Below are 25,150 nucleotides of genomic sequence, written 5' to 3'. Positions count from 1 at the left end.
CGTGGAGACGGCAAAACGAAAACAGAGGCTGAGAAAAGAACCGAACGGCGACGCGGCGTCAGGTAAGCAAGCACTTAGTTCGAAGAGGATCCCGCTGACGCGTTTCGCGAGTCATTACCCGGCGAATCCGCGTAGCGCCGTTAATCAACGATTTAACTATACATTCAGCTGGGCGGACCGTAATTGCCGCTACTTTTCCAGCGGATGCGGACAATTAGAAAATGGTCGGCTCGCACTTTCTCTCGGGCCTGCGCGGCGTGAATGATTTCCACCGGGACGGACCGAAAAAAGGAAAAGGGGAGGTACGAAAAACGGCTGCGCCGCGCCGAGTCGCGTCGCGACCGGCGACCCACATTTCGCGGATTCGTCGGGAAGGAAGCGCGGACGTCACGATTACATTGTTCGTGCCATTTGTTTCTCGGGTCTCTCGGTCGCGCGACGCGATGCGAATAGTATCGATAATGTAGGAGTATTGTTGGAATAGTATTAATGGAATGTTACAATGATGATTGAGAGATGTAATTAGAAGAGTGTATCAATATAAAAATACTATTAGAATAGTATTAATGGAATGTAACGATGAAAATTGGAAGCTGTAATTACAAGAGTACATCAATGTAGAAGTACTATTAGAATAGTATTAATGGAATGTAACAATGAAGACTGGAAGATGTAATTAAAAAAGTAATATATCGATGGAATATGACAATGATGATTAGAAGATGTAATTAGAAGAGTATATCAATGTAGATGTACTATTAGAATAATACTAATGGAATGTAACGATGAAGATTGGAAGATATAATTAAAAAAGTAGTATATCAATGGAATATGACGATGATGATTAGAAGATAATTAGAAAAGTAATTAGAAAAGTACGAAGAAGTAAGAAAAATAGTACTACTTCAACGATGAAGAAGTAGTATTAGAATAGTACTAATAGAATATAACAATGATGTCTAATGGATATAATTAGAAAAGTACTGTATCAGTAAAATATAAGAAAAATAATTAGAAAAGTACTATATCAGTAGAACACAACAAAAATAATTAGAAAAGTACTATACCAATAGAATACAACAGCGATAGTTACGATTCCACCAAATTAGGAACTCGATAATTCCTAACAACAGAATTATCAATAATACAGCATAGCACTATCCATAAACCTTTGCACTCGATTCAACGCACATTTTAAAATTCAACCTTCAACTGCATATAATGTATGAGAAGAAATATTGAAACAACATCATCGCTATTTCATCAGGATACGATGAATATTTAGAAGGAAATGTATAATCGAGTGCAAGGCGTGAATCTTAACCCGTTGACCGCTGCAGTGGTCACCGACGACTAGACAGTCCAAATTATGTGAAAATAATTACAAAAAGAAAACTAGCATCGTCTCAAAATATTCAGTTACGTGAATAGCTAAATAATAGTGTAACTTAACCATCCAACGAAACTGAATATTTTTCACCATTTGCACTGCTCTCTACGACCTATCTATTGTTTAAAGTACATTTCAAATAAAATATCGTAATAATAGAGTTATCGAGGGAAAAATGCAAAAGGTGGTCTGTATCTCATCAGAAATTACAGAACATTACTAACAAACTTTCGAGTGCAAAGGATTAACGCTTGATCCCAGTTATCAGAGGATCGAGTACAATCTCTACTTACTAATCTATTTACAAAATACTTATACAATCTATTTATAAAATTCTGATCAACACTAGATTTACCGAGCGGATCACTTTGACCCGTTTTGAACTTTGAGGAAAATTACAGAAACCGTTTACATTTTTTTCCTGTCACTATCCACGTATCTGAATATTTTTAGACGATGCCAGTTTTCTTCTTATAATTGTTTTCACATAATTTGGACGGTCCAGTCGTCGGTGACCACTGCAGCGGTCAACGGGTTAAGACATGGGTATATTCACGTCTTGCACTCGATTATACATTTCTCTATAAATATTCATCCTATCCTGATGAAATAACGACGATACTGTTTCAGTATCTCCTCTGACACATCATACGGAGTTGAAGGTTGAATTTTAAAATTCAATTTAAATAATACTGCAAGTTAACAACCACGACACCAAATCACTGCTAATTCATTCTAATATCATTCACGTTCGTTACGATGCGATAAGTAATGTTACACGAAACGCTCTAAATTCTCGTTCTCGGTCAACGTGTTAATGGATATCGTAAAGCGAGTAGAAACGAGCGAGGAACCGATTTCAGAATAAGACGATCGTTGGAACACGTTCCCATAGATATTTTTTCTTAGAACGACGCGTACGAGAGGTTCCATTGCGCGGCGAATGATAATGGAAATCGCCGGGAGCCGATCTTTCCCTTTTCCAGCGAGGGTTCTGCTCGCGATCGCGATCTCCTAACACAATAGCCTCGCGGCGATTACTCTAATGAGAGTGTACCGTATAAAATACGGGCACGCTTGATACCGCATCTAGAGCGAGAAGAACGAGGGACGTTGCCACCGGATCGGAACCTGTTGCGATTCCTCTGTCATTCTGCATTCGAGCGATCGTGGGATCCGCCGGGATCCGTCCACGTAAAAGGCTCCCGCGAGAGTTTCGCGAATCGAGCTCGATCTGCTCACTCGTTCGCGTAAAAGGATCGTTGTGAATCGAAACGATTCGATGAATTATTACAAACGTGAAATGTCAACTGTCGAACACCAGTGAAACGAAATTAACGCTGGAACTACTAGAAAATGTCGGATTTCAGTCTCCTTGTTTTGGGTTATTGGTATCTTGAAAGTATTGACCCTTTGCGGACGAAGATTATTTATAGTATACGAAACCTAAGGCAGATCCTGTCGAATTACACATCGAATGCTTAATAATATAGAAAAAAAGAAACAACGTACTGATCTTTCGCTGTTTCAATAATTAAATTGTTTGTGCAACTTAGTATTACAAATATGAGAGTTTGATCTCGGCAGTGTCGACATTCGTCCGCAAAGGGTTAACCCTTTGCACTCTAGAAGTGACTATAGTCAAATATAATTAGGAAAGTACTGTATCAGTAGAATATAACAAAAATAATTAGAAAAGTACTATACCAATAGAATACAACAGTGATAGTTACGATACCACCAAATTAGGAAACTCGAAAAAAAAACTCGAAACTTGATTATAGTAAAATTATAAAGTTTCATGTCTAACCCTTTGCACTCGAGCGGCGCCTTTCAATTTGAAAAGCCATTTGATTCGAATTAAATTTTCAAATTTAGAATTCAATATCAAATTTTATATGATCTACCAACACATGGAACATCGAAATAAAATAGTTTCGTCACTTAATTTGTGCAAGGTGTTGTTTTATATTAATTGTAAAAAATACTATTGATATTTTATCAGAAAATAAGGAATATTTGTTGAGAAAAATATTCTCGAGTGCAAAGGGTTAAACTCGTTCTATGATGTCTTTAACGTTTGTGCTCGATAAAGCTCATTAGTAATTTCTTGGAAGAGCATATGTACTTAATATTTATCTTTCGTCTACGTTTACTCTAGACTGACGATAGAGAAGATATAGATTGTGCACTATAAATTCAACCTTTTGATAATCAAGTACTTCTACATGTATATTTTATTTAAAAAAACATTAAACGTTAATTAGTAAGAAATCAACCTGTATTACAAAGAGGCGTATTACCTGTTCATTTAAAAGTAAAAGTAACTGAAATCATTGTAAAGCGCGACGAATACTTCTGTCGATATTATGAATTAATAAAGTAATATTTTACTTAACCGTCGCGTTATTATAAGGCACAATTAACGCGGTTCGCCACCGTGAAATCGGTTTCCTCTTTCGAAAACCTCAGCGAACTGAAAACGAACGTGACACCGTTCTTAGATCTCCTCGAAGCTTTTTATCTGTTGATATTTCTCGTGGCCATCTTCTGCAGTACGAACGCGTAAAGTACCGCTCGTTATTGCATCTCATCGAGGACAAAGTCGTTCCGTGGCGCAGGCAGGAAAAAATGAACGGAGCCAGGCAGCGGTGGTTTCACTTTTCATTGACTAATTTAGCGGCTCGAAAGGTTTTGCGGGCGAGATTACGTTATGCTTTTTGTAAGTGAAATCCCCGGCTCTTCTCTCAAACGTTCTACTTTCTACTGGCGGCGCGACCGCGTGCTATTTACTTTCTTGCGCGGAGATTGACGATGTTTCTGGAAAAAGGGCTCGTAAACCAAACGACAGGTTCGCTATATAACGTCAGACGTTGTCGTTTCAGTTTTTACAATGCGTTGCTAGGTTACGAATCGACTAAGACGTGGATTTTAGCGCTAGAACCACTGAATATTTAATACGATTAATATGTGATTCTTATATAAATTGTAACAATAGATTTTTTAAATTTCTTTTGATGGAATCTTGAAAATGATCACAGCAATAGAAGATAGATCGAAAGCAATAGAATTTTTCATTAATCATACTCGCCACCGGGAAGAATAAGAATCAAGGAAGTGCAAGCTGAAAAGTATTTGGGAAACAATCGTGCTCGATCGCTTCGAGACAAAGGGACGCGAATCGAAGTCCGGGGGAGTCTCGAATCGCAACGACACGCTCGCCGAGTTATTTTAACAAGGCGTGAATGACTTTATCTTGGAGCGAGCGGCGCAATAAGTCGGAGGTTTCAACATTCCAGGCGAACTTTTCTGAAACGACCGACGCCCGGCGAGGTGACTCACGATAAAACAGATCGGAGACTGCGATCGAGCGTGACAGTCCGCCGAGGATCCTATTAATTACGGAAGAACAGGTACACAGGGACGATGACTTTCGAATCCGCACAATGGCACCGTTCCTCGGGGGCAATTAAACATTCCAACAAAGGCGAGTCTGCGCGAGGAGACGCCGCAGCGACGCGACTGCACGGGCGAACGCTGTTTCTGAATAACGAGACGCGTTCGAGCCTGTTGCCCGTTCGCTCGCGTCGAGCACGCTCCTTTTCCTTTGACTCTGTTGTTCGTTTGGTAAACTAACCGATATCCACGAGATGCAGAATGAAAGTAAAACAAACGTAGAGTATGCAATTTCAACGTAGAAAATATCGTTTCTATCTCGTTAAAACCTGAATCTGAATCTCCTGTAGATTGCTCTATATTTCATTAACAAAATATCGAGGAATAGTGTCATATACTTATTATTAATATTTCAGAAAATTAAATTGACATAGTCAATAGTGTAATCTTTATATCTAAGATTAACACTAGAACTACTGAACAGTCAAATTGTCTTTGAAACTTCTCTGTAGAAATTACAGTGCTATTGAGACTTCAATTGATTTGCAAGGTAGTTTGTATATTGCTAAATCAATTTCTCTAGTAATTTCTAAAAGAAGAGTTATCTTTTTAATAACTGAAAAAGGAGTCATGAATAGATCATTTACCTGCCTGGTAGTTCTAGTGTTAATGTCAACGAGGCAAGTGATGCCATAGTTCAAGACGAAATGTCCTAGAAAATATTCATCGAGAAATTTCGACTCACCGAAGGTTCAGCCCTCTCGGGTCAGTAATATCCAAAAGGATCGTCGAACGGAGTTAAACTAGCGACACATGCCCGTTAGAATTCGCGGGAATGGATCTTCTGGTGATCCTGGTGCGGTCGGTAAAATCTGACGGAGAATTGGCGGACGGGGACGAAGAAAAAGAGGAGGAGGAGGAATAAGAGAACGAGACGAACGACAGTGTCAAACGGGAAAGTTTAAAGAACCCGAGCCACGCGACGGCTCGTGATGGACTGATCGACGCGCGCGTTTATTAACCGAATGAAACCGAAGCACAAAGTCGGTACCCAGACGAGCGCGGGCTGCAAGCGGCGAATGGTATCGGTACAGGCCGAGCAGAAGCGATCTCGGCCGACTCGACCGGCGGAACCAGTCGTGGGAGTCGGGAATCGGTGCCTGTTAGATTATTCGGTGGGACGAGGAGGTCTGATCTACAAGGTGGTCCAGTAAGAATTACCACTTGCATATCTCTCTTGAATCCTTTGGATGCTCTTATTGACAAGTATCAACTGATCAACACGAAATCATTGGCAATAACATGGAAATCCAATGGAATTCAAATCGAACTATCCACTGAACTAATATAATTTTTCAAATTATAGGCTTGCTATTTTTCAATAGAAAACGAGCTCCATTATAGTTCTATTTATACTGAAATATTTAATAGTCGGATCAACGTGAAAATTCCTAATTTCCTCTTACGCAATTACTGAACACTGGGTAGTTTAATTAACGCTAACCGTACTAGTATTTTTCCTACTGTAACCAATTAACTGGCAGAATACAGGTGAACAAGTTAAATAATAAATGTCTGTTAGTGGAAACAAAAGCTAAGACGAAGATTGAAAAACTGATTAATCGGATGATATAGAAATGAAGTTAAATTAACGGAAGAAGGCGTAGAATTTTCAATTCTTCGTTAGTTCCTACGTTAGGAACAGGAGACATCTGATTGCGAATTCTTACTGGAACACCCTGTACACACGCGCGCGTATATATGGTGGTACCAGCCACCACGGTCTCGACCATGGTCCTCCTCGTCCACTTTCGTTCGCGGTTTGCAATTGATCGCCATTAGAGATGTCCTAACTGGACGGTTCCACCGGACAGCTGTCTTCATTCGTTCATTGTCTCACCGTTTTACGGGGTTCGCAGGGAATTCCGTTGCGCCGTGGTACCATTCGCGAATTTCAAACGCGAGGAGGCCGAGGAACTGTCGAAGAGAAACTCGTGTTAGACGGAGAGTCTTGTTGCTCGGCGTTGTTTTGTTAAATGTTATTAATAGCCGCGGCAATTCGAAGAAACTTGAAAGGAATTTGGTAGCTTCCCCCTCGTTGCCTTAACTGCACTAAATACGAAACGAAAGTGCGTCGGATTCTATCAAATCGTTACGTTTCGGGACCTTTCGAAAATATTTCACACGTCGGGAGCTTCCTGGTTCCAAGCTAATTCCAGATTCGGTCGACTGGTTCGTGAGAACGCTCGTTTTCCTTGCTCGAACAAATTGACCTATGGAAATTCGAATTTTCGAAAACGCCGGAGTCTCTGGAAGAAATAAAATATTCATCGTGAGCGTCACGGTTGAGTCTCGATCGCAGAGAAAGAACGACTATCCTGAAGAAAGATCTGGTTTTACCTTTCTTTTCGGTTTGTCTTTCGACGAAATTGTAGTGTCAAAAAGCAACGTCGGAAGATCGTAGCGGTACCGTCTGCGATTCGAAGACTGTTGGCAGGCAGAGAAGCGAGAGAATCGAGACAGAACAGAGGGAATGAAGACAGAAGCGCGATCGGTGATCGTAGATGATTCGATAGAATGAGAAGGGATAGGAGGATGGCGGTACCAGCCACGGTCGAGACCAAAGCTGTCTATCCTCTTCTGTCGCAGGCCGCGGAGAGCGACGGACACGCTGTTCTCGCGACGAACCGTTTATATCTCAATCGACTCGCGATAAAAGCATATTTCCACTCGATTCCGATCGGAATTTTTCTCCTATCCTAATTAATTGCGACGCAGTTAATTACGCTCGTTAATCTACGCGTTCCCAGCTAATTTCAACGCTCGTATTTATTAGCCGAACTTTTCAACCCTTCCCTCAACCCTTATCGCATTCCTTCCTCTCGTTAAATCATGCTCTTGCGTGTAATCTTTCCTCTAATCGACATGAAATCCAACCGCGGTACTTTTAGCACATTTAATTAATTTCTCTTTCTATGAAATCCACGGTCCGCCGTAGCTTTTTACGCGTATCAACGCGCTTATGCATTTATTCATCGCTTTAGAGCGTAATAAACGAATGATTTTTCAGCTTACACGGAGGATGATGATAGGAACTCGGAGAAATCGAAAGCGAGGCTAGTAATTAACTGCGATAATAATTTCGTTTGCATCGCTTCGCGGTTCTTTATCCAGTAACTCGCTATCAAGGTTTATCCGCGGGTATTTTTACGCTGAATCACGCTACGTGAGTTTCGAATTGATATTTTTCCTACGTTCAATGTAAATAGTAATTAGTCAGAAAAATTCTTTACGTTGCTAACTATCGACGAATAAATAACGACTGTTTTTAAATTATCGCAACGAAGGACACTTCTTTCGAAATTATCGAACCCGAACATTCAAAAAATTATGAAACTTTGCGTGAAAGTGGAATAAATTAAGCCTTAACACATTGCATTCTCTTTCGTGTCGAATTTTATTTCGAAGGTTCACTTTGCTATTACATTCTGCTAATACCGATATATTCCGTTGGAAGTAAATTTGTACTTAACACGTTGCGTACCGGCTAATTTTCAGAAAATTGAATTGTGCGGATGGCGATTTTTAGTGAGACCAACTTACATCACTATAGATAAGAAAACTCAGATATATTGTTATGTAATATATTTTAAATAGATAATTAATTCGAATTTAATTTAATATTTCCTTCAATGCTGTTATAATTAACAAAGTTGCGTAGCTAAGCGTCTTTACATAAAAACGAGCTTTCTCGTTACGAGTATGCTATGTGTTAACACGTTCACTACCAACGTTTATTTCGATGACGGTCGCCTCAATTATATTTCCTTCGATCTAATAAATCTTCTACACAAAATATTAAAACAATAAAACTGAAACGAGTCATTGAATTCATAAATATAATGTCGCAGTTTATAATTTCTAATAACAATATCTATAGGATTAATTTCATTTTCATTATGTAAAATATAGGATTACGGCCGTATCAAAATGTGGAAACTTTCTTTGCGTTTCTTCGAAACTGCTGATAGAAACAATTTGCACGAGCTTAATAACAAAAGTAAATACTACAAGGAGTTAACCCTTTGCGGACGAATGTCGGCATTTTGCTGAGATCAAACTTCCATGTTTGGACTACTCAGTTGTGAACAAATGATTTAACTATTCGAACAGCAAGAAATCAGTACACGGTTTCCTTATTCTCTATGATTCAAGCATTCAGTGTTTAATTTAGCAGAATTTGCAAAAGGTTTTGTATACTTTCAACAATCGTCGTCCGCAAAGCGTTAAAAACAGTTAAAAGTGCGGTCTCTTTGAGTTTTTTGCAAGACCGGAACTCGGTCAGCCGCGACAGGCGCGAGGAAGACAAGAAACCTCGCCAAGGGAAAACGAAGAATTCCTCATTGTGGGTCCGTTCGCATGGCGGTTCGCACGAGAGACGCGCGCGTTCGTTCCTGTTACGCGAGGTTCTCGTCGCGGATTTTGTAATTCGGCGTTATTTTCTCACGCGTAGACACGGTTGCGTTCCGTTCCGTTCGTTCGTCTGTAAAGATGGCGGGACCGGGGTCCGGTGGTAGGGCTGGAAGAACCGCGGCTCTAGCATCCTGTCGCTGATGTCTCGTCCTAAATTTCTCTCGGATTTCACAAAGCCGAGGAAGTCGGCGATTTTCGTGACTGTTCAGTGAAAACGTTCAAGGGAGATCGCGAGCGTTGCTTCCTCCGATCGGGGACGACGGAGATGATCTTGGGTCCTTGAGTTTTCGAAAATCAAACGAGTACGCTTGCTGTTCCTCATGGTGGAGGAGGAAGAGAGTTCTATTATGGAAAATAGAAAATAGACAGCTTAGTTTACGTTTAACGAAATTTTGGAATCTTTCGTTTCCTAATTTCAATGAAGATCATCTATTTTTTCTCTTCATTTCCCTCTGTTCCTTTCTTTTTCTTCTCTTTTCTCCTTCCTCTACTTTTCTTTTGTCTTCTTTCTTTCCTCTATTCTATTCCTATTTCCTTCTCATTTCTAATTTTCCTCCCACAAAAGAGACGCAGAACGCTGTAAAACCCCCGCGTTATCCATTGGCGTTAGCAGAACTTCCAGGGAAATCATCGACGACTGGAACAGAGTAATGTCAAATTCCAATCTGCAATACGGCCGAAAAATCGGCAAGGTCTCTTTAATCCCGGGCTCGTTGCGTGTCCAGCAGTATGCAAGTGTGTCGGTCAAACGTCACCGACTTCGATGTGAACGTGAAACAAGCGGACAGGTTTTAGGTATGATTCAGCGCGAGACGGGAAACCGGTTTTTTTCGCATATGCCTCCTCATTCATTATACGAGCGGGCAAACCGAGGGAGAAGCGGTTGCACAATTTTTGTTTTGATCGTCTTCGACGAACGTCAATTTCACGGTGGATCTTCGTCGGCAAACATTCAGCCCGGTAGCTGCCTACCGAGTTGTCTCGCGCCGGTCACTCTGTACATTGTTCAACGCAAAACGAACCGTTGGAACAACCTTCTCGCCGAAAAATTCGTACGCTGTCCGCATAAAATGACAATTATTTATTCCCAGTCTCCATAAACTCTTGCCGGGACGATCGTAAGCGAGCCACGTACGAAACGGCACGAATCATTCGAGCACAACGCGCCGGCAACTTTATTACCGTGGGTACACGATTTTCCCGTCTGGCCGATCTTTTTGGAACTTTCTCGGGTTCCGGTTTCACTGGTGCCCAACGCCCCGGACAATGCTGAATCGCTAGCGAACTCGTCTTGGACGATGGACACGCGCGAAAGCAGGGAAAGTATATCTCGATTCGCTATGCTTGACATACATATTAGTGGGCGACGCATAGGAGCGTATGCACGGCTGAGATCGTGCCGGAGAGATCCAGGTTCAACGCGGAATCGCTCGGAGAATCGGTCCAATACTAAGATAATATTCGCTTCGACTTTTAACGAGAGTGCAACCTGTTCCGAGTATAATCAGCTCGCGTTTATAACCGATAGGAACGTTTGCGCAAGTTACACAACTTCCACTTTCATGGGATATCTAGACTCAATTACGAGTAATCCTAACCGAAGAACGAAAAATCGGAACGGACACACCTCAAAGAGAATTCAACCGTTTTCTCTAATCCCCTATGCTCGCTGAATGTTTCTCTCCTCCGCGAGGAATAAGAAACTCGGTTTTGTTCCATGTTCCCAGGTGAGAGTTGCATTTCCTTCGTTCCTTTATTTTTTCGAGCGCCGCGCCGCGTGAGACGGAAGAATTCCTCCGGAGAGAGATCTCTTTGCATATAGATCTAAAAACCTGTATCAAACGTTGCAGGGCAGTGATAGATCACTTAACTGAGAAATTCAGATAGATTAGTTTTCATTCTTCCTCGCTTAATCTTCTGTCGGTTATTTTCTAATTACTGTCGATCAGTGATTTACTATTCGATACAGTTACATGTAACTAGTTTCAACTATGAAACTGTCAAGTAAAAAGACACTTCTTGCTCCTGTGCTGTTCCGCTGGACACAAGTCATCTCTCAATTGTGTCAAGTCACCTCTGAACATCTAAAATTTGGAATATCTGCTCTGGGAAAGTTGCGTCCGCAATAACAGGACGTGGAACATTGCGAAGGTAATAAAAGTTGATAAGATAATTGAATTCTATCAGTCCATCCGGATCCTTCGACGTTTCTCAATTATTCCCCGCGCCACGGATAACTCGGGCCTGATGTTCCTTCAATTATTCAGCGAAACACAGCAATACCTCGAGCTCGGAACCGCGGTCGCTCGATTATTCGCGTAATTGATATGCTGGTAAGGGTTCCATGTCCGCGATTCGCCAACGATCACTATCACGGAAGAGGGAAGAGGCCGTAGAATAGAATTGATAGGTCCAACGCGTATAATTTCCGCGTCGACGATACGTAAACGAAGGTTACCGGGACCGAGGACTCCGCGTTTCCGCGGTAGACCGTCTATCTGTCTGTTCCGCGGGGATGAATATTCGGTAGAACAAAAATTCGGTATTTACAAGAACTTCCAGATCGAAGAATGTCTGAAGATAATTAGCGAGATCATTGGGAGATAATATTAACAACAGGAAACCTCGCCAAGTAATCATACCTAATGATTATGAATACACTGAGGATCTCTATGCAAATTCAAAGTTTCAAGAACATAATTGAAAGAATAGAATTACGATGACAAACGGTTTTCCACGGAAATCTCCAGCAGATCTATCAGATACATCGAATACGTAGAATTTTATTTTCATCGGATTCTACATTATTATTAACCCTTCGCACTCGGAAGTTTTTCGCTGGAAATACTTGACGTTTTTTAACTACACAATGATATGTTTTTAAATGAACTCAAAGAGAAATCACAAACGAATCCCAATATTTCACACGCCAATGCATTATACACAGTTCAATATTACATCAAATTTTAGTTTTACTGCATCGAATCAAGTGACGACTGAGTCACGTCTCGAGTGCAAAGGGTTAATTTTTACTTGTCACGTTAAAGAATTTATTTATTTGTGTTGACATTTTTGCCTTGACTAGGCAGAGCCGCGGTTAAACCAAGTATGCTATATCTCTTAGCAGTCCTACGTCGAGTCAGACTCAACATTCTATTTTATTGCAACCTCTACCTGTTTCAACAATTTTTTCTATATTTATTTGTAGTATCACAATTGTACCATTTAAAGGTAACATTTCAATGACTGCTAAATATTCTTGAATAAATAAATAGAGCGTCATATTAAGCTGTAATTGAATGAACTAACGCTGACATGGACCTCAAAGTGAGAAACCAAGAGCACTTCGGACCGCAAAGGGATATAGTTTTCGAATAACTAAAACAGTCTAGTTATAAATGTAAGAAGAAGTTCCGTAAGTTCATTCCTAGGACGCACTAAAGAGTCACGGAAGTTTAAAAAATTCTTCGACTTTCGCGGCAAGAGGCATCGACCCGACCAGCATGGTTGCGGGGGCCGCAACGTTGACGCACCAAAAATGCGGGCGGAGTGGCTCCAACGCAGCCGGTCAAGAGCATGGTCGAAGGAACCAGCTGATTACGTGCCCGGTGTACAGGAAGAGCGGTGTAATTAATGCGTGCCCGTGTTTTTGCCCGCTCATTCGCGGATAGAAGCTCCGCCGATGGCGCGACCGGGAACGCTGGATCGTTGGATCGCTGGGGGGGAAAGAAAGCGGCGATTCCGGCGAATAAACGCGCGCGCACCGGTATCCAGAATCGGTGCGTCGCCCTCTGCCAACACAGAAATCCCATTCCCCCGCGTGGCTGGCCGTTAACGCGTTAATTACACCGGCGACTTCCTCGCGACGGATACGCATAGATCCGTTACCGTCCGCGGCTTCGTTACACAAAAGCGAAGGCTCCGATTACCGCAACAATCGCTTCCCTTTTCTGAATCGGCTGTGAACCAGACGTTCCCTTGCGACTTTTATTATTTTCAACATGGAAAATTACCGTTCTTCAATTTCGGATATTTTTCTAGCAAGCTTTCGGATTTAACCATAGAATTAAAGAGCAATTAGAATGATTTATCTAATTTTTGATAAAAATTAACACTTCTCGAGATTTGGAGTGACGTTAACACTAGAACCGGATGTGTCGAAATGACTCATTCCTGATTACATTTTTCCCAATTATTGAATTTCCCAGTTAACAAATGCTTTTCTGAAAAAGTTCTAGAGAAATTGATTCAGCAACAAACAAATTAAATTGCAAACCAATTGAAGTCTCAATAGTTGCACTATTGAGGTTCACAGGACAATTTCAAGGCAATTTAATTGCTCGGTAGTTCTAATGTTAACGCATCAATTGCATATATTTTGACAAACTGAGAACATTTCAGAAATTTCACTAAATGTATTTCAAACACCGAGGATCCTCTCTGAAATCGATATTTCTATAGAGATATCTATTAGTCTACGACGAAACAATCGAGCAACGCGCAGCTGCGAACGATCGAAGAAGACGTCCGCGTTTTTCGTTCCCCTTTGTTAGCCGAGTTCCCCGCGTAACCGCGAGTCACGCGCAGATAACCGTGCATTATCTCTATGCAAAAGATCGGCGAGCGGCCGGTGCGTAGATAGATCGCGGCGATCCATAGGAATCGCGCGGAGAACGCGGCGCGCTCGTTCTTTCTTCGCTGCGCGAATAATTGGCTGGGACGACTCGATCGTCTGGTTCATTTTCATACGCACAGGCTTCTAATTACATTGTAGTCCGCGAGCCACAGCCGACGAGTGAATAATTATGCACAGTTGGATACCGACTAGCCGATGGTACGTGTCTTGTGTAACGATACCGCGGAAACGATTCTCGGATGCAGCACGTGGCGGTAGCACGGCTGCGACTCGACGGAGATTCAGTAATTCCTGTATATTAGCTGTATTTCATATTTCATCAACGATTCACTCGATTCCTTCTCGTCCTCGTTGTCGTTGACGTCGTCGTAACTCGACATTCCTGGATTCAATCACGTATGAATTATCGTCCGAAGCGGAGACGCATGATTGATAGCGTGGAATGAACTTGAAGATCCGGCGCGTATTGATCCTACGTTAGCTAGCAATCTACGGGATTGATAGGCTTAATGGATACGCCAATCCTGGGGACAAAAAAGAAACTTAGCATGGAGGAATCTCGAAGAGCTCCTATTCTTTTCGTTCGACGGAGTCCGTTGGTTTTGCTCGCTGAAGAACGGAAGGATTACCGGCGAGGACGACAGATAAGGCGTTGCTTTGAGAAATATAATTAACGGAATTACGAAAAAACCTAGTAATTACGCGGAGAGGTAGCAGCGAGAAACTTTTACGTAAGAAATGATTGGCTATTATACGGGCTGGCCATTTCACGGATGAGATTCGGAATTCTGCTCACGGTGCTCCGCGGTATTGACATAGGTCGATGACTAGATGCAATCAGATGGTTGACACTAGAACTACGTGTCAATTAAGACGTTGAGTTTTCTTATTTAATTATTCAAACTTTAAAAGCATCGAAACCCCAAATGATTTTGAAACTAGTTTCACTCGAGTACTATAATGCTTGAAGAAAACTCTGTATTGTTCTTATTTCTGTTATAAAGAACACGCATCAATCGTAGTGAGTACTCGATGGTTCCAGTGTTAATTAAAATTCCTGAGAACAGGCACGAGGCTCAACGACATCCTTACAGAAGGAGGTCCAACGGAAAAGGCACGAGGTTCCCAAAGTAAAAACTTTTCCCTGGTGACAGGTAGAACGCAACTGGTTCCTAGAAGAGATGCGCCACGAAAATTCCCACGTGTCCGTCGGGAGATCCTTAAAATATCGGATCGCAGAACAATCTACTCCCCCGAACAGAAGGCCAGCGACGGAAATTCGCGGGTACGTCAACAGGTTCACCGTATGATCGCTATCGCAGGTTTCGACGAGTCACGCAATGGACGGACCAATGGGTGGTACCGCACGTTACATCAACCACACTTTGTGAGTTTCGTGTTCACCGAGGAATTAACTGGCCGCAATGATTTTGCACGGAACGCCTGTGTGACGTAACGATGCATTGAAGGTGGCAAGAAGAAAAGAAAATTGTTCCGGTGCTATTTAACGCTTGCCTACATTACACCGCTCGAAATAACCGAAGGGTGAAGTAATTAAATACGATTATCCTTCGACGACGTACCGAAAGAATAGCATGAATTACGCGTCACGTTAAAGTGATCGGTTAGACGTGACTCCCTCGGGCGAATAATTCAAGAGAAATATTCCGGTGATCGAGAATTAACCCTTAACGGAACAATGCCGCCATATAAACGGCATGGCATTTTTACTTAACACGTTCGCTACCAGCGTCACATACTTGTGACGATCGACATTTCATATCTTGCGCAAAGAAGAGTAAATTACATTTACATTTGTTTAATGTACAGAAAGTTATGAAGATATTTTTTCTTGAATATTCTTTGTATTTTACAAAGACATGCTCAATTTAATAAAGTATTGTAATTACGGCGACTGTTATTGAAACTGCTGGTAGCGAACATGGCGACAAAAATCATTCTATAATTTTTATAACTGTTATTATTATAATTTATAACACATTAAATACTATGCTACGTCAGTTCTGTGAATTTCTCTCCGCTTGTTACGGTAGTTTTTGGTGGTAAATAATCTTGAAACACTTCCTGCCCGTTAACGCCGCAGTTCCCAACTTGAGAGGCACGGTTCCAGGGAAGTTGCCAAAATTTTTAATAAAACTTAATGTTCTTACCATAGCATCTACAAATAAGTAACCTTCATATCGCAACGTAACAGTACAAATTCAGTGAAGTAATCTTTACATTGTAATAAAGTTATTATTATTTAAAACGTATCTATATTATTATATTTATTAACAGATAAGGAGGTGCGGAAAAAACAATTTTTTCTAGGGAGACGTGGTCACCGGTGGCCAGAGCTTCCAAATTGCTCGAAAACAACTACAATAAGAAAATTACCATTGAATCAAAATATTCAGAAACACAAGATGCTAGATAATAGTGTAATATAAGCACTGTAATACCGAAACATTAATAATTATTTCTAATACTATTTTCCGGTATTATAAAGGAATAAATCTTGCTACAACGAAACGCTCGAAATTCTGGTGGCAGTCAACGTGTTAACGGTTAATCCCTCTTTCGAAATTCGATGAACATCCACCCGCCGATTTCGAAGTTCCCTGCGTCGTGTGTTCCACGCGGCGCACTACGAGCCGTGTTGTCTATCCAGAAAGGTGCGAGAAGGCGGAAGCGCAGGTTCCAATCGGGATAAACGCAAACAGAAAGTCGCAACGAGCTACGGGTCGCGATAGTGGAACACGAACGGGCAGAGCACGGTGGGCGTTCGCGCGATATGAAAAGTTATCTGCGGCCGTCGACGTGCTTGAATTTTATTAAACGACAAGCACGGTAAATGATCTCTCTCGGTACAAGCAATGGTACCGGTTCGTCGAATCAGTTACGTCGAAAAGGGTAGCGAGGCAGGCGGCCGTGTAGCTCGCGTGCGCGCGCGCGCACGCGTGAGCCCACGTACCGTGCCGTTTGTCGTGACATCGGATACATTTTCGCCGCACGAATACAAAATAAGTTAACTGTGACGCAGGCCGCAGGTATAACCACAATACGTACTCCCGGGCCACAGGAGCCTTTATGACGTCCCATGGTATTCACCATTTCCCGTTGTGTCCTTGAGTCGATTCGCCACGCGACAACGGAAGCCCGACCCGTCCGTTGGAGACGTTTCCAATGTTTACACAGGTTCGAAACCACCAATCGAGAGATTGAAAGGGATTTCGAGGGATTGAAAAGTCTTTAAGTACACGCTTCTCTTTGATTACGGAATTAAGAGACGCTTAAGTTTGCTAGCTGGAAAAGAAGACTCTGACGAGAATGATCTTAAGAGAACGTTCCAACGAAATTCACCTTCACCTCGAGATCATAATTAGCGCATACTCGAGAGTGAATGCTTATAATTATATCTTTCAAATCTGCATACGATACTGCAATAGTCTTTATGAATTATTCTAGCAATACCTGGTTCTCTAAGTTTACAATGTAAAATATCTCTTGGTGTCCCCAGTCGAGTGGTAATTGAGGACAAGCAGCTAGTCGTATATTCCATGCTCTAGACGTTCTATTCGAACAACAAAACAGCTCGTCTCAGCGACAATGCAACTTGAAAATAGTGAACACGCGTGATACAGAGGCCAGAGGAGCGCGGACCATTTGAAACGCAGTGGCCACGGTGGTTAAAAGAAACGGAAAGCGCGAAGAACAAAAAGGTTTTCCCTTTTTCCTCTGGATACACGGACGCGAGCACCGTGGTCGCCTTTCAGCCGAAGGAGCGTTGCATTTGCTGCCAGCGTGTGTCCAGGGATCACGGACAGACCTTTGCGTTTACCTCTTTTCCAACCGCTATCCTCGGCCTCTGTCTCTGTTGCCTTTCGCTATTCCGCGGCTGTACGCAACGGTGGCGGCGGCAACGCGCGCGCGCGCGCGGTAAAAATACCGAAATAGAAAGTCTCCCCGGTCGAAAAACTTTTCCCCTTTATCCTCGTCCTGTTCCTTTCTTTCCTTTTCTTTTTCTTTTCTCTTTTCTGGTCGCGCGCGACCGTGCAGGCAAGTTAGTACCTGGACCGAAGGAAACCGGCCAGCGAACGTGGTCCGGTTCGGTTTGGTCCCGACGCAATTTTAGAAATGGTTTTCACTCACCGACGATGAATCGTTTGCGCGACGTCGCCGACTGACGTTTCTACCCAGCGTCGTCCGCTTTCCCTGAACGGTAATCCACCTGTTCCGACAGCACAGAAACCACCGATGCGAATGAGAAAAAGTCTGTTTGAGAGTTCAGGCGGGCCTGTCGAGTAGGCAGCCCCCTCTATTAACGGCCGACGACAGGCACGCCATCTTCGATCCTGTCGGTGGTCGTGGTCCACCATCGTGTGGCGGCAGGTTTCGTATACCGCCGACTAAAAAGTATCGTATCTAGTTAAAACGGAATCCTGGATGACAGAGGTTTATTATGAAATTAATTGAACCTTTCGATGAAACTTTTCCTGCTTGAATTTCAGCTGGAGAATTGCATGCGGATGACGCTGGTAGCATGGCATAATAAAACATGTTAAAGATGTGTTGAATGTATATTTATATGTATATTTATACTGTACTGTTTTATGTTTGATAATGTCGAAACTGATACTGAGTTTCATTTTTTGTGGATAATAAAATGATTGTAATATTTTGTCATTTAAATATATGTTCTTTAATAGCTTACTCGTTTGGAAGAACAGTTTTTTTTGAGTGAGTAAGAACTATTTTGTCTTGTATTTGTTATGTTACGATCGAATTTGAAAATTTGAAAGAATCTCGAAAGTTTTTCTTGTGCTTTATCGTGGGAAGGATAATTAAGATGAGGACTACTTACTTTACAAGTGCCCTTGACCGTTTCCGACGTTGACGGCACTGTCGATCGCCCTAACATTCAACATGGCCACCTGATAATGTAGCAGACGATACAGGTGGTATGAAAAATTGTAAATAAAATTCGGTTCTAGCTTGAATTATGAGTGGACGTGTGCAAAAAGATAGCTCCGATGATTCTGATCGTGTTGACGATGCGGTGGATCCTAGAGTACAGGTAAACCGTTCAGTTCTATGGAGAATAATTGATGGGCTTTCAGAAGCCAGCCACTTGTGATATTGACATTTCCACGTTCACGCGGATAAAACGTTTTGATTGTACCTCGTTCGTCGTATAGATACCTTATGCTATATCCCTTTCTCGAATCTCTCACGAAAACCATAAATTACCTATGTTTTCACGGCTGCATGTTCTATTTGTCACGTTGCAAAGTGATCTATATTTTTGTTCATTCCTCCTTTCTCTGATCCTAGATTTGCCATAGTAACGCTATACTACTGAGTCTGTAAAAACTGGAAGTTAATGAGTATAAATAATTTTTACCTACTATGTTGATAATTCTGTGTGCCATGTGCATTAAAATCAATGTGTTTATCACCTATTATCTTTCCAGATTGAACTTGAAAGATTAAATACTGCTACCGATGATATCAACAAGCTTGAAGTTGATTTGGATGTACGTATAATTCAACTATTTTTCCTAGATCTTATGGTCGATCTGTGTGTAATTCCTGATTGTGACCAATTAAAATAATAGTCACCCTCCTTGATGAACCTAAATTAATAGCAAGTTTAGAAACCAGTTGTGATTACATTTCATTGAGGTGATTGCTATGAGTAAATGGATAATGGCCTGAGAGATCATCTTATAGTCATTTGTACCATTGTCTAAAGACATGTATCATGATGTGAAACGCCATGCCCATTGAATTTATTATCAGAAATGGAGATCTATAAAATCACAAACATCGTTTTAAACTGTTGTTACTTCACAATCTTATAATTCTTGTTATATTTTTTTTAGGAGGCAAGAGCAACTTTTAGAGAATTACTCTGTGAATCCACATTGAAGATTGATAGTTTAGCTAAGAAACTTGGTGCTTGTATCGAGAAATCTAGGCCATATTACGATGCCAGGTTCAAAGCCAAAGAAGTATGATAATTTGTACGAATTAAAACATTTTTGTCATTTCAATTGTTTTTCTAATTAAATTGCTTCTTTAAGGCTTTACAAGAAACGCAGAAAGCTGCTATTAGATTTGAAAGGGCTAACAGCCAGCATGCAGCAGCTAAAGAAATGGTTTATTTAGCTGAAGAAGGTTTAAGAACAGAGGGAAGATGTTTTGACCATGCTTGGCAGGTAGTTAACACAGTGTTAAATCATATGAAAATAAATTTCATCATACTTTATAGAATTTTAATTTAACAAATTTTATAGGAAATGTTAAATCATGCAACTGCAAGAGTTAACGAGTCCGAACACGAGAGAGCTTTATCGGAAGCAGAACACAGACATACTACTGCTTTGTATCATAAAGCTGAACATGAAGTGCAAAGTTTGCAACGCGAATTAAAGCGTGCGATTGCTAAATCTAGGTATGTATGTGTAATATATTTTTTTTCTAGCTAGCAATACCGAATGATTTGATAGTTTTTATAATAATGCATGGAATGTATTGCATTCAATTAATATATATGTCAGTTCTAGAGATTGATACTTCATGAATAATATATTTACTTTTTCTACCCCATGATTTTTAACATACTATTTTACTTTTGCCCCCATATGAATATTCAATAATTTATTTTTGAATGTTTACTATGTTATGTTAATTTTGTATAGATATTAGAATATTTATGTGTTTTGGTTATATTCATGTTGGCAGTATGGGTGCACGTCGCAGCTTGCTTCTGATAAACAGTATCGCCTACAGGCACAACTTGCTCATGTTGTAAGTAGGATAGATTTTTTTCATTTTTTTTTGTTTTTTTTTTGACACGATGTTTAATTTATGTGTGTGCTATAAACAGTTCCCTTTTACCAATGTTTCTTTTTTATTCACCTCCTGTGAGCACGAGTTTTAAACTATTCAGCAGACAAATATTGAAATATATAAGTTCTGCTTTATTTAAACATGCTTCTTATAGTATATACTCTTATATTCTCTATTTTGAAAGAACAACAAACTTCTACGTTGAGGAATTAATTGATAAACATTTTATTATGCAGACCATATTACGAGATGAAAGCACACTTTAATCAAATGCTAGAGGAACAAAAACTGAGAGTGAGCGCGCTTGAAAGATCAGTAGGTGAAGCTAAAATGACTTATGCAGAAGCACTAAGAAACTTAGAAAAAATTAGCGATGAAATCCATAGGGTACAATTATTTTCCAATTCTCTTTAATACCATATTATATCAAGCCCAAAGAATTATTTATAATTACTTTCAATTCTTTCACAGACTAGAAGGTATGACGGAACTGACGACTGCATTAAACAATCAAGAGACATACTTGACCAGACTGGTACTCAATCTAAGACAACAGACTCGACAGATTCTAGCGTAACTGGATCACCTGATAGTACAGATTATATTAGCGATGAATACTTGCATCTTCCCGATAAAATTAGTCCTAATACCCCATGTCCTGTGCCTACAAGAGTAAGTATCTTATGTTCTTTACCAATATCTATAAAATTATTCAATTACAAGAGGACAGTACTAATTATTGATACTTCTAACTATCTCATAGATTGACAGAGAACCTTCTTCTGAATATCTGGGCCTAAACAATCTGAACCTCTCATCCACGGAACCTCGAAAGTACATAAAACGTGACCGTCCAAAGAGCATTGCAGCAACAGACTCGAAACATATCATATCATTAAATCAAACCAGTTCTTCGACATCGCGATTGTCAGACCTGTCAAGCATTATTTCGCCCATAGAAAAACGAGTTACTATTCAGACACCGGCAGAGACGAACAATACTAACACAACAGCACAGAATGGTGAAGAGTGGACGGAGATCAGCTTGAACAATTCTCCAGACGAGGTTTATTACAACAATGAAGTATACTCGGACGAAGAAGATCAAATTCCTTATAAACCGCTACCAATGGACTTGAGTCCGGAAGCTACTCATCCAACAGTTAGCGCTGGAGGTATTCAGCCATTCTCTGATGCACCTAGTCGGAAGAAGTTAATAACACAAAAATCGTTACCTGCTATGTCGAAAGGAAACGAAGTGACTTTGAGCGCGGAAAAGAAGTCAGAAGTCACAAGGAGTCCATCTACAAAAAGCAAGAGTAAGTTGGATAGCAGTTTAGCTAACTGGATAACTCGAAGTTCGGCTGGTGGAGAGGCTAGTGGCGGAAGTTCAGGTGAATAATTTTGAATACTAATTTCAAAATAGGGAATACACTATATGATGTCAAATGGAAATATAATATTGCATTATATATTACAGCAAACTCTAGCAGGAGGCAATCACTCGACATGTTATGGAGCGCTGGAACTGGAGAACGGGTGAAAGAGTTACTCAATCATGGAATGATGATGTTGAACATATCCAGCCTTACCGAAAGACGTTCCAGCGAACCGAGAACAATTGAGAAAGATAAAGAGAGGTCTGAGAAATGCGAGAAAGTAGAAGGAAAAGGCAAAAAGGTTCCTAGTCCATTAGAAAAGACACTAACTTATTTAAATGCAGATGAAGAGACGTCTGATAGTGAAAGTTTAGCAAGGTATGTTACGTTTTACAAGTATTTCGTTTATTTATTTTTAAATAATTGAATGTTACTGTAATACCTGTTGTGTGGAATGTAGCGTGGAGATGTTAACGGAAGATCAGATTTCGTCGCTTATGATGGAACCCGACATGAATCAAGTATGCCAGGAGATTTTAGGAACTCCTTTGGTCGAAGTGTGTCCATTGTTGCAACAGTTACAGCAACAACAATAGCAGTTCCATCGACGGAAATGGTTCGATTGAATTGAAACTATACAACAATAGAAAGTGTTCAGAAACCATGATAAAGGAACGAACTAGTTAAGGTATAGCTTTATTTATAATTGAATTTGCCACGTAATTAGTTCCTGCACCTTCATTAATCGCAACAGAAACAGAGGACTTAATTTTCTGTCCAGTCTCATAGGAACATACTTGAATCCATGACATCGGTGCGAATCATAAAAGTCGTACACTTATGTTTCACTTCAATTAGAAATGATTTGTACATACTTATTAACGTTGGTACAAGTTTTTCATATTATATACAATTGTTTGAGTTGAATTATTGGCGTGCTGTATACATAATACTGTGAATATCTTAAAGCCTAAGAAGAATTTCTGTGCGTATGTTCACGGAAACAATTCAGTTCTTACTTGGAACAGTTTAAGTACCATTCCATTGAATTCGTTTCACAAGTTGTATCCAGCATACAATGGGAATACTCGGTCGATCAGAGAAGCAATATATAGTGAATTTTAGATAGTTGTATCATTCGTGAAAAAGAGTGAGCAGTCTTTCGTTTATGTACATTCACAATGTACGGTATGTAAGAAAGAATACTAAATGGAATTCTTTTTCTCGTCGGTTCATTAAAAGGGTTTTACTGTTTTAAAAGATTCGTGTCTGTCTGTGTTGAGAGTACTATTATATAAGCAATTCGTTTTTTTATATTAAAGAGCAACACCAGCTGAAAATTGTAATTATGCAAATTATATACAGAATGAGGTGGTGGGCTCTTCTTTGAAGCGCTAAGTAGAATTTGTTTAGATAAGATGACATGATTCTAAATAGAAGATTTGCGGCTTCGATGAGCATACTGTTTCACATACCAAGCTTTAAGAATTACTGATTGTAATAGTGTTCATCTGCCAAGCTCAGCAAAAACATTTTGAATGAATCTTTCCTCAAATCTGATGAGATATAAATATATATATATATATATAGATAATTTATTGAATTAAGTACCTTGTAGATGTCAAGATATATAAATATTTGAAGTATAATATATTCAAATGATCATATATGAAACTAGACAATTCAACCAAAAGTTAACTGTAAAGTGAATATTTATAAATGATCCCATTATTTTAACAGAATGTTCAGGCTATAAGTTAAGAATACATCTTAAACCATTTTTTCCACTATATGATTCCATACAGTCATTTAGTATTCATTTTACATATTTATTTGGTTGGATTGTCTATTCGCAGTAACAAAGTAGTTTAAATGAAAGATGCATGCAATATGCTATTTACAGAGAGTAATATATACATATACAGATGTATATATGCATATGCAGATATTTATTTATTTTTATTACATAATTTCCTGCAAGCAATATTTATTAATTTTTTAAACAAGATATTATGTACACAAAAAAATCTATACCAAAGAAAAATGAAGTGCAATTTATGAACAAAAAATTAATATGCATTAACTGTTTATTTAATTGAATAGACTTAGAAAATTTTACCAAGTGATCAGTAAATATGGGTTCAAATTAACTTATAAGTTCATAATACAGTTTTTATAATAAAGTTATAAAATAATGCCATATATGTATATATATGTATGTATACATATATGAATTGTACAAAAAATCACAAAAATTTATACCTTTTAACCAAAAATATTTTTTTATAACGATCATTTTTCCTTCAAAGGATCCCAGAAAAAGAAACTTAATTTTACTCATTTTCGTTTGTTTATCAGAGTAAATATCGTTATATTATGATGAAGTTGTGTGAATTTTCGTAAACAAAATGATTGTATATATCAACATTTGCGCGCGAAATTCCTCGACTCTGTGTTGCAAAAAAAAAAGAAAAGAAATAATAATATTGAACTGTGCAATCATTACCGTCGAAAATTCTCATAATGATGTTGTTAACAATGACGTTGTGTCGAAAGCGGCCATATTCCTAAATATTTTATTAGACATTTTCTTGGCTAAGAAATAACGATGACGACGTTGCATATAACGCGAGCATAATTATTGATAACAACTGTAAATATATAATATTGTATATGTGATTGTAACTATGTATATATCGTCATCCTCATTAAAATACGATTGCAAAATTACGTACACAAGTGTTAAGAATTTTATGTCACTTTCATCGTGCTCCTAAAGTCTAACGGTTTTTTTCAAATGTCTAGAACCAACTTATCCCCATTAAACATTACCAAATTTACCCGACAACATATCTTTACGTAACACAACCGAATTCAAAGTTCAATCCAAAGAACATTACACCGGATAAATCCATCAAATTTCAAATATTCGAGAAAAATCCGATCTCCAAATTCAAATTGCAGCATACACGGCGAATAGCAGCGACGTTCCAAAAACAATTTACCCGTGTATCGTTAATT

At 39.7% G+C, this 25,150-nt stretch overlaps 2 protein-coding genes across 6 annotated transcripts in view; one reads left to right on the top strand and one right to left on the bottom strand.

Annotated features, from left to right (window-relative positions):
- The window catches only part of LOC116427048 (PTB domain-containing engulfment adapter protein 1), a 42,284-nt gene extending 24,072 nt beyond the window's left edge, over nt 1-18,212 (bottom strand). The window contains exon 1 of one of the 2 annotated variants that reach the window (XM_031976929.2): nt 18,048-18,212. The gene's annotated coding sequence lies outside the window, so the exon portion shown is untranslated. Of the gene's footprint in view, nt 1-5,531; nt 5,868-18,047 lie in introns of those variants that run through there. The other variant, XM_031976930.2, reaches the window with a different exon arrangement.
- Nucleotides 18,213-18,789: 577 nt separating this feature from the next.
- LOC116427047 (uncharacterized) lies at nt 18,790-24,862 on the top strand. 4 transcript variants are annotated; one of them, XM_076373532.1, is made up of 12 exons: nt 18,821-18,972; nt 19,230-19,282; nt 19,370-19,432; nt 19,781-19,909; nt 19,982-20,116; nt 20,195-20,352; nt 20,643-20,708; nt 20,987-21,137; nt 21,222-21,422; nt 21,514-22,144; nt 22,231-22,507; nt 22,590-24,862. In XM_076373532.1, the coding sequence occupies exons 5-12, from the start codon at nt 20,054-20,056 to the stop codon at nt 22,723-22,725; spliced, it is 1,683 nt and encodes a 560-aa protein (XP_076229647.1). In that variant the 5' UTR covers nt 18,821-18,972; nt 19,230-19,282; nt 19,370-19,432; nt 19,781-19,909; nt 19,982-20,053; the 3' UTR covers nt 22,726-24,862. The 4 variants fall into 4 exon arrangements, with proteins under 4 accessions (XP_076229645.1, XP_076229646.1, XP_031832785.1 ...); XM_076373530.1 differs by lacking the exon at nt 19,230-19,282 and having other exon boundaries at nt 18,790-18,972; XM_076373531.1 differs by lacking the exons at nt 19,230-19,282; nt 19,370-19,432 and having other exon boundaries at nt 18,790-18,972.
- Nucleotides 24,863-25,150: the final 288 nt, after the last annotated feature.

The sequence above is a fragment of the Nomia melanderi genome, chromosome 14, assembly GCF_051020985.1.
Source record: "Nomia melanderi isolate GNS246 chromosome 14, iyNomMela1, whole genome shotgun sequence".
Lineage (NCBI taxonomy): Eukaryota > Metazoa > Arthropoda > Insecta > Hymenoptera > Halictidae > Nomia > Nomia melanderi.
The sequence above is the reverse complement of the archived record's forward strand: the minus strand, read 5'-3'. Positions and strand labels throughout refer to the sequence as shown.

What these genes read in the sequence shown, in the direction of transcription:
- LOC116427047 (XM_076373530.1), top strand. Translation starts at nt 18,898, where the DNA reads ATGAGTGGACGTGTGCAAAAAGATAGCTCCGATGATTCTGATCGTGTT. An exon ending in AGCTTGAAGTTGATTTGGAT is followed by an intron (nt 19,433 to 19,780) that starts GTACGTATAATT and finishes TATTTTTTTTAG; the next exon opens with GAGGCAAGAGCAACTTTTAG. An exon ending in CATGTCCTGTGCCTACAAGA is followed by an intron (nt 21,423 to 21,513) that starts GTAAGTATCTTA and finishes ACTATCTCATAG; the next exon opens with ATTGACAGAGAACCTTCTTC.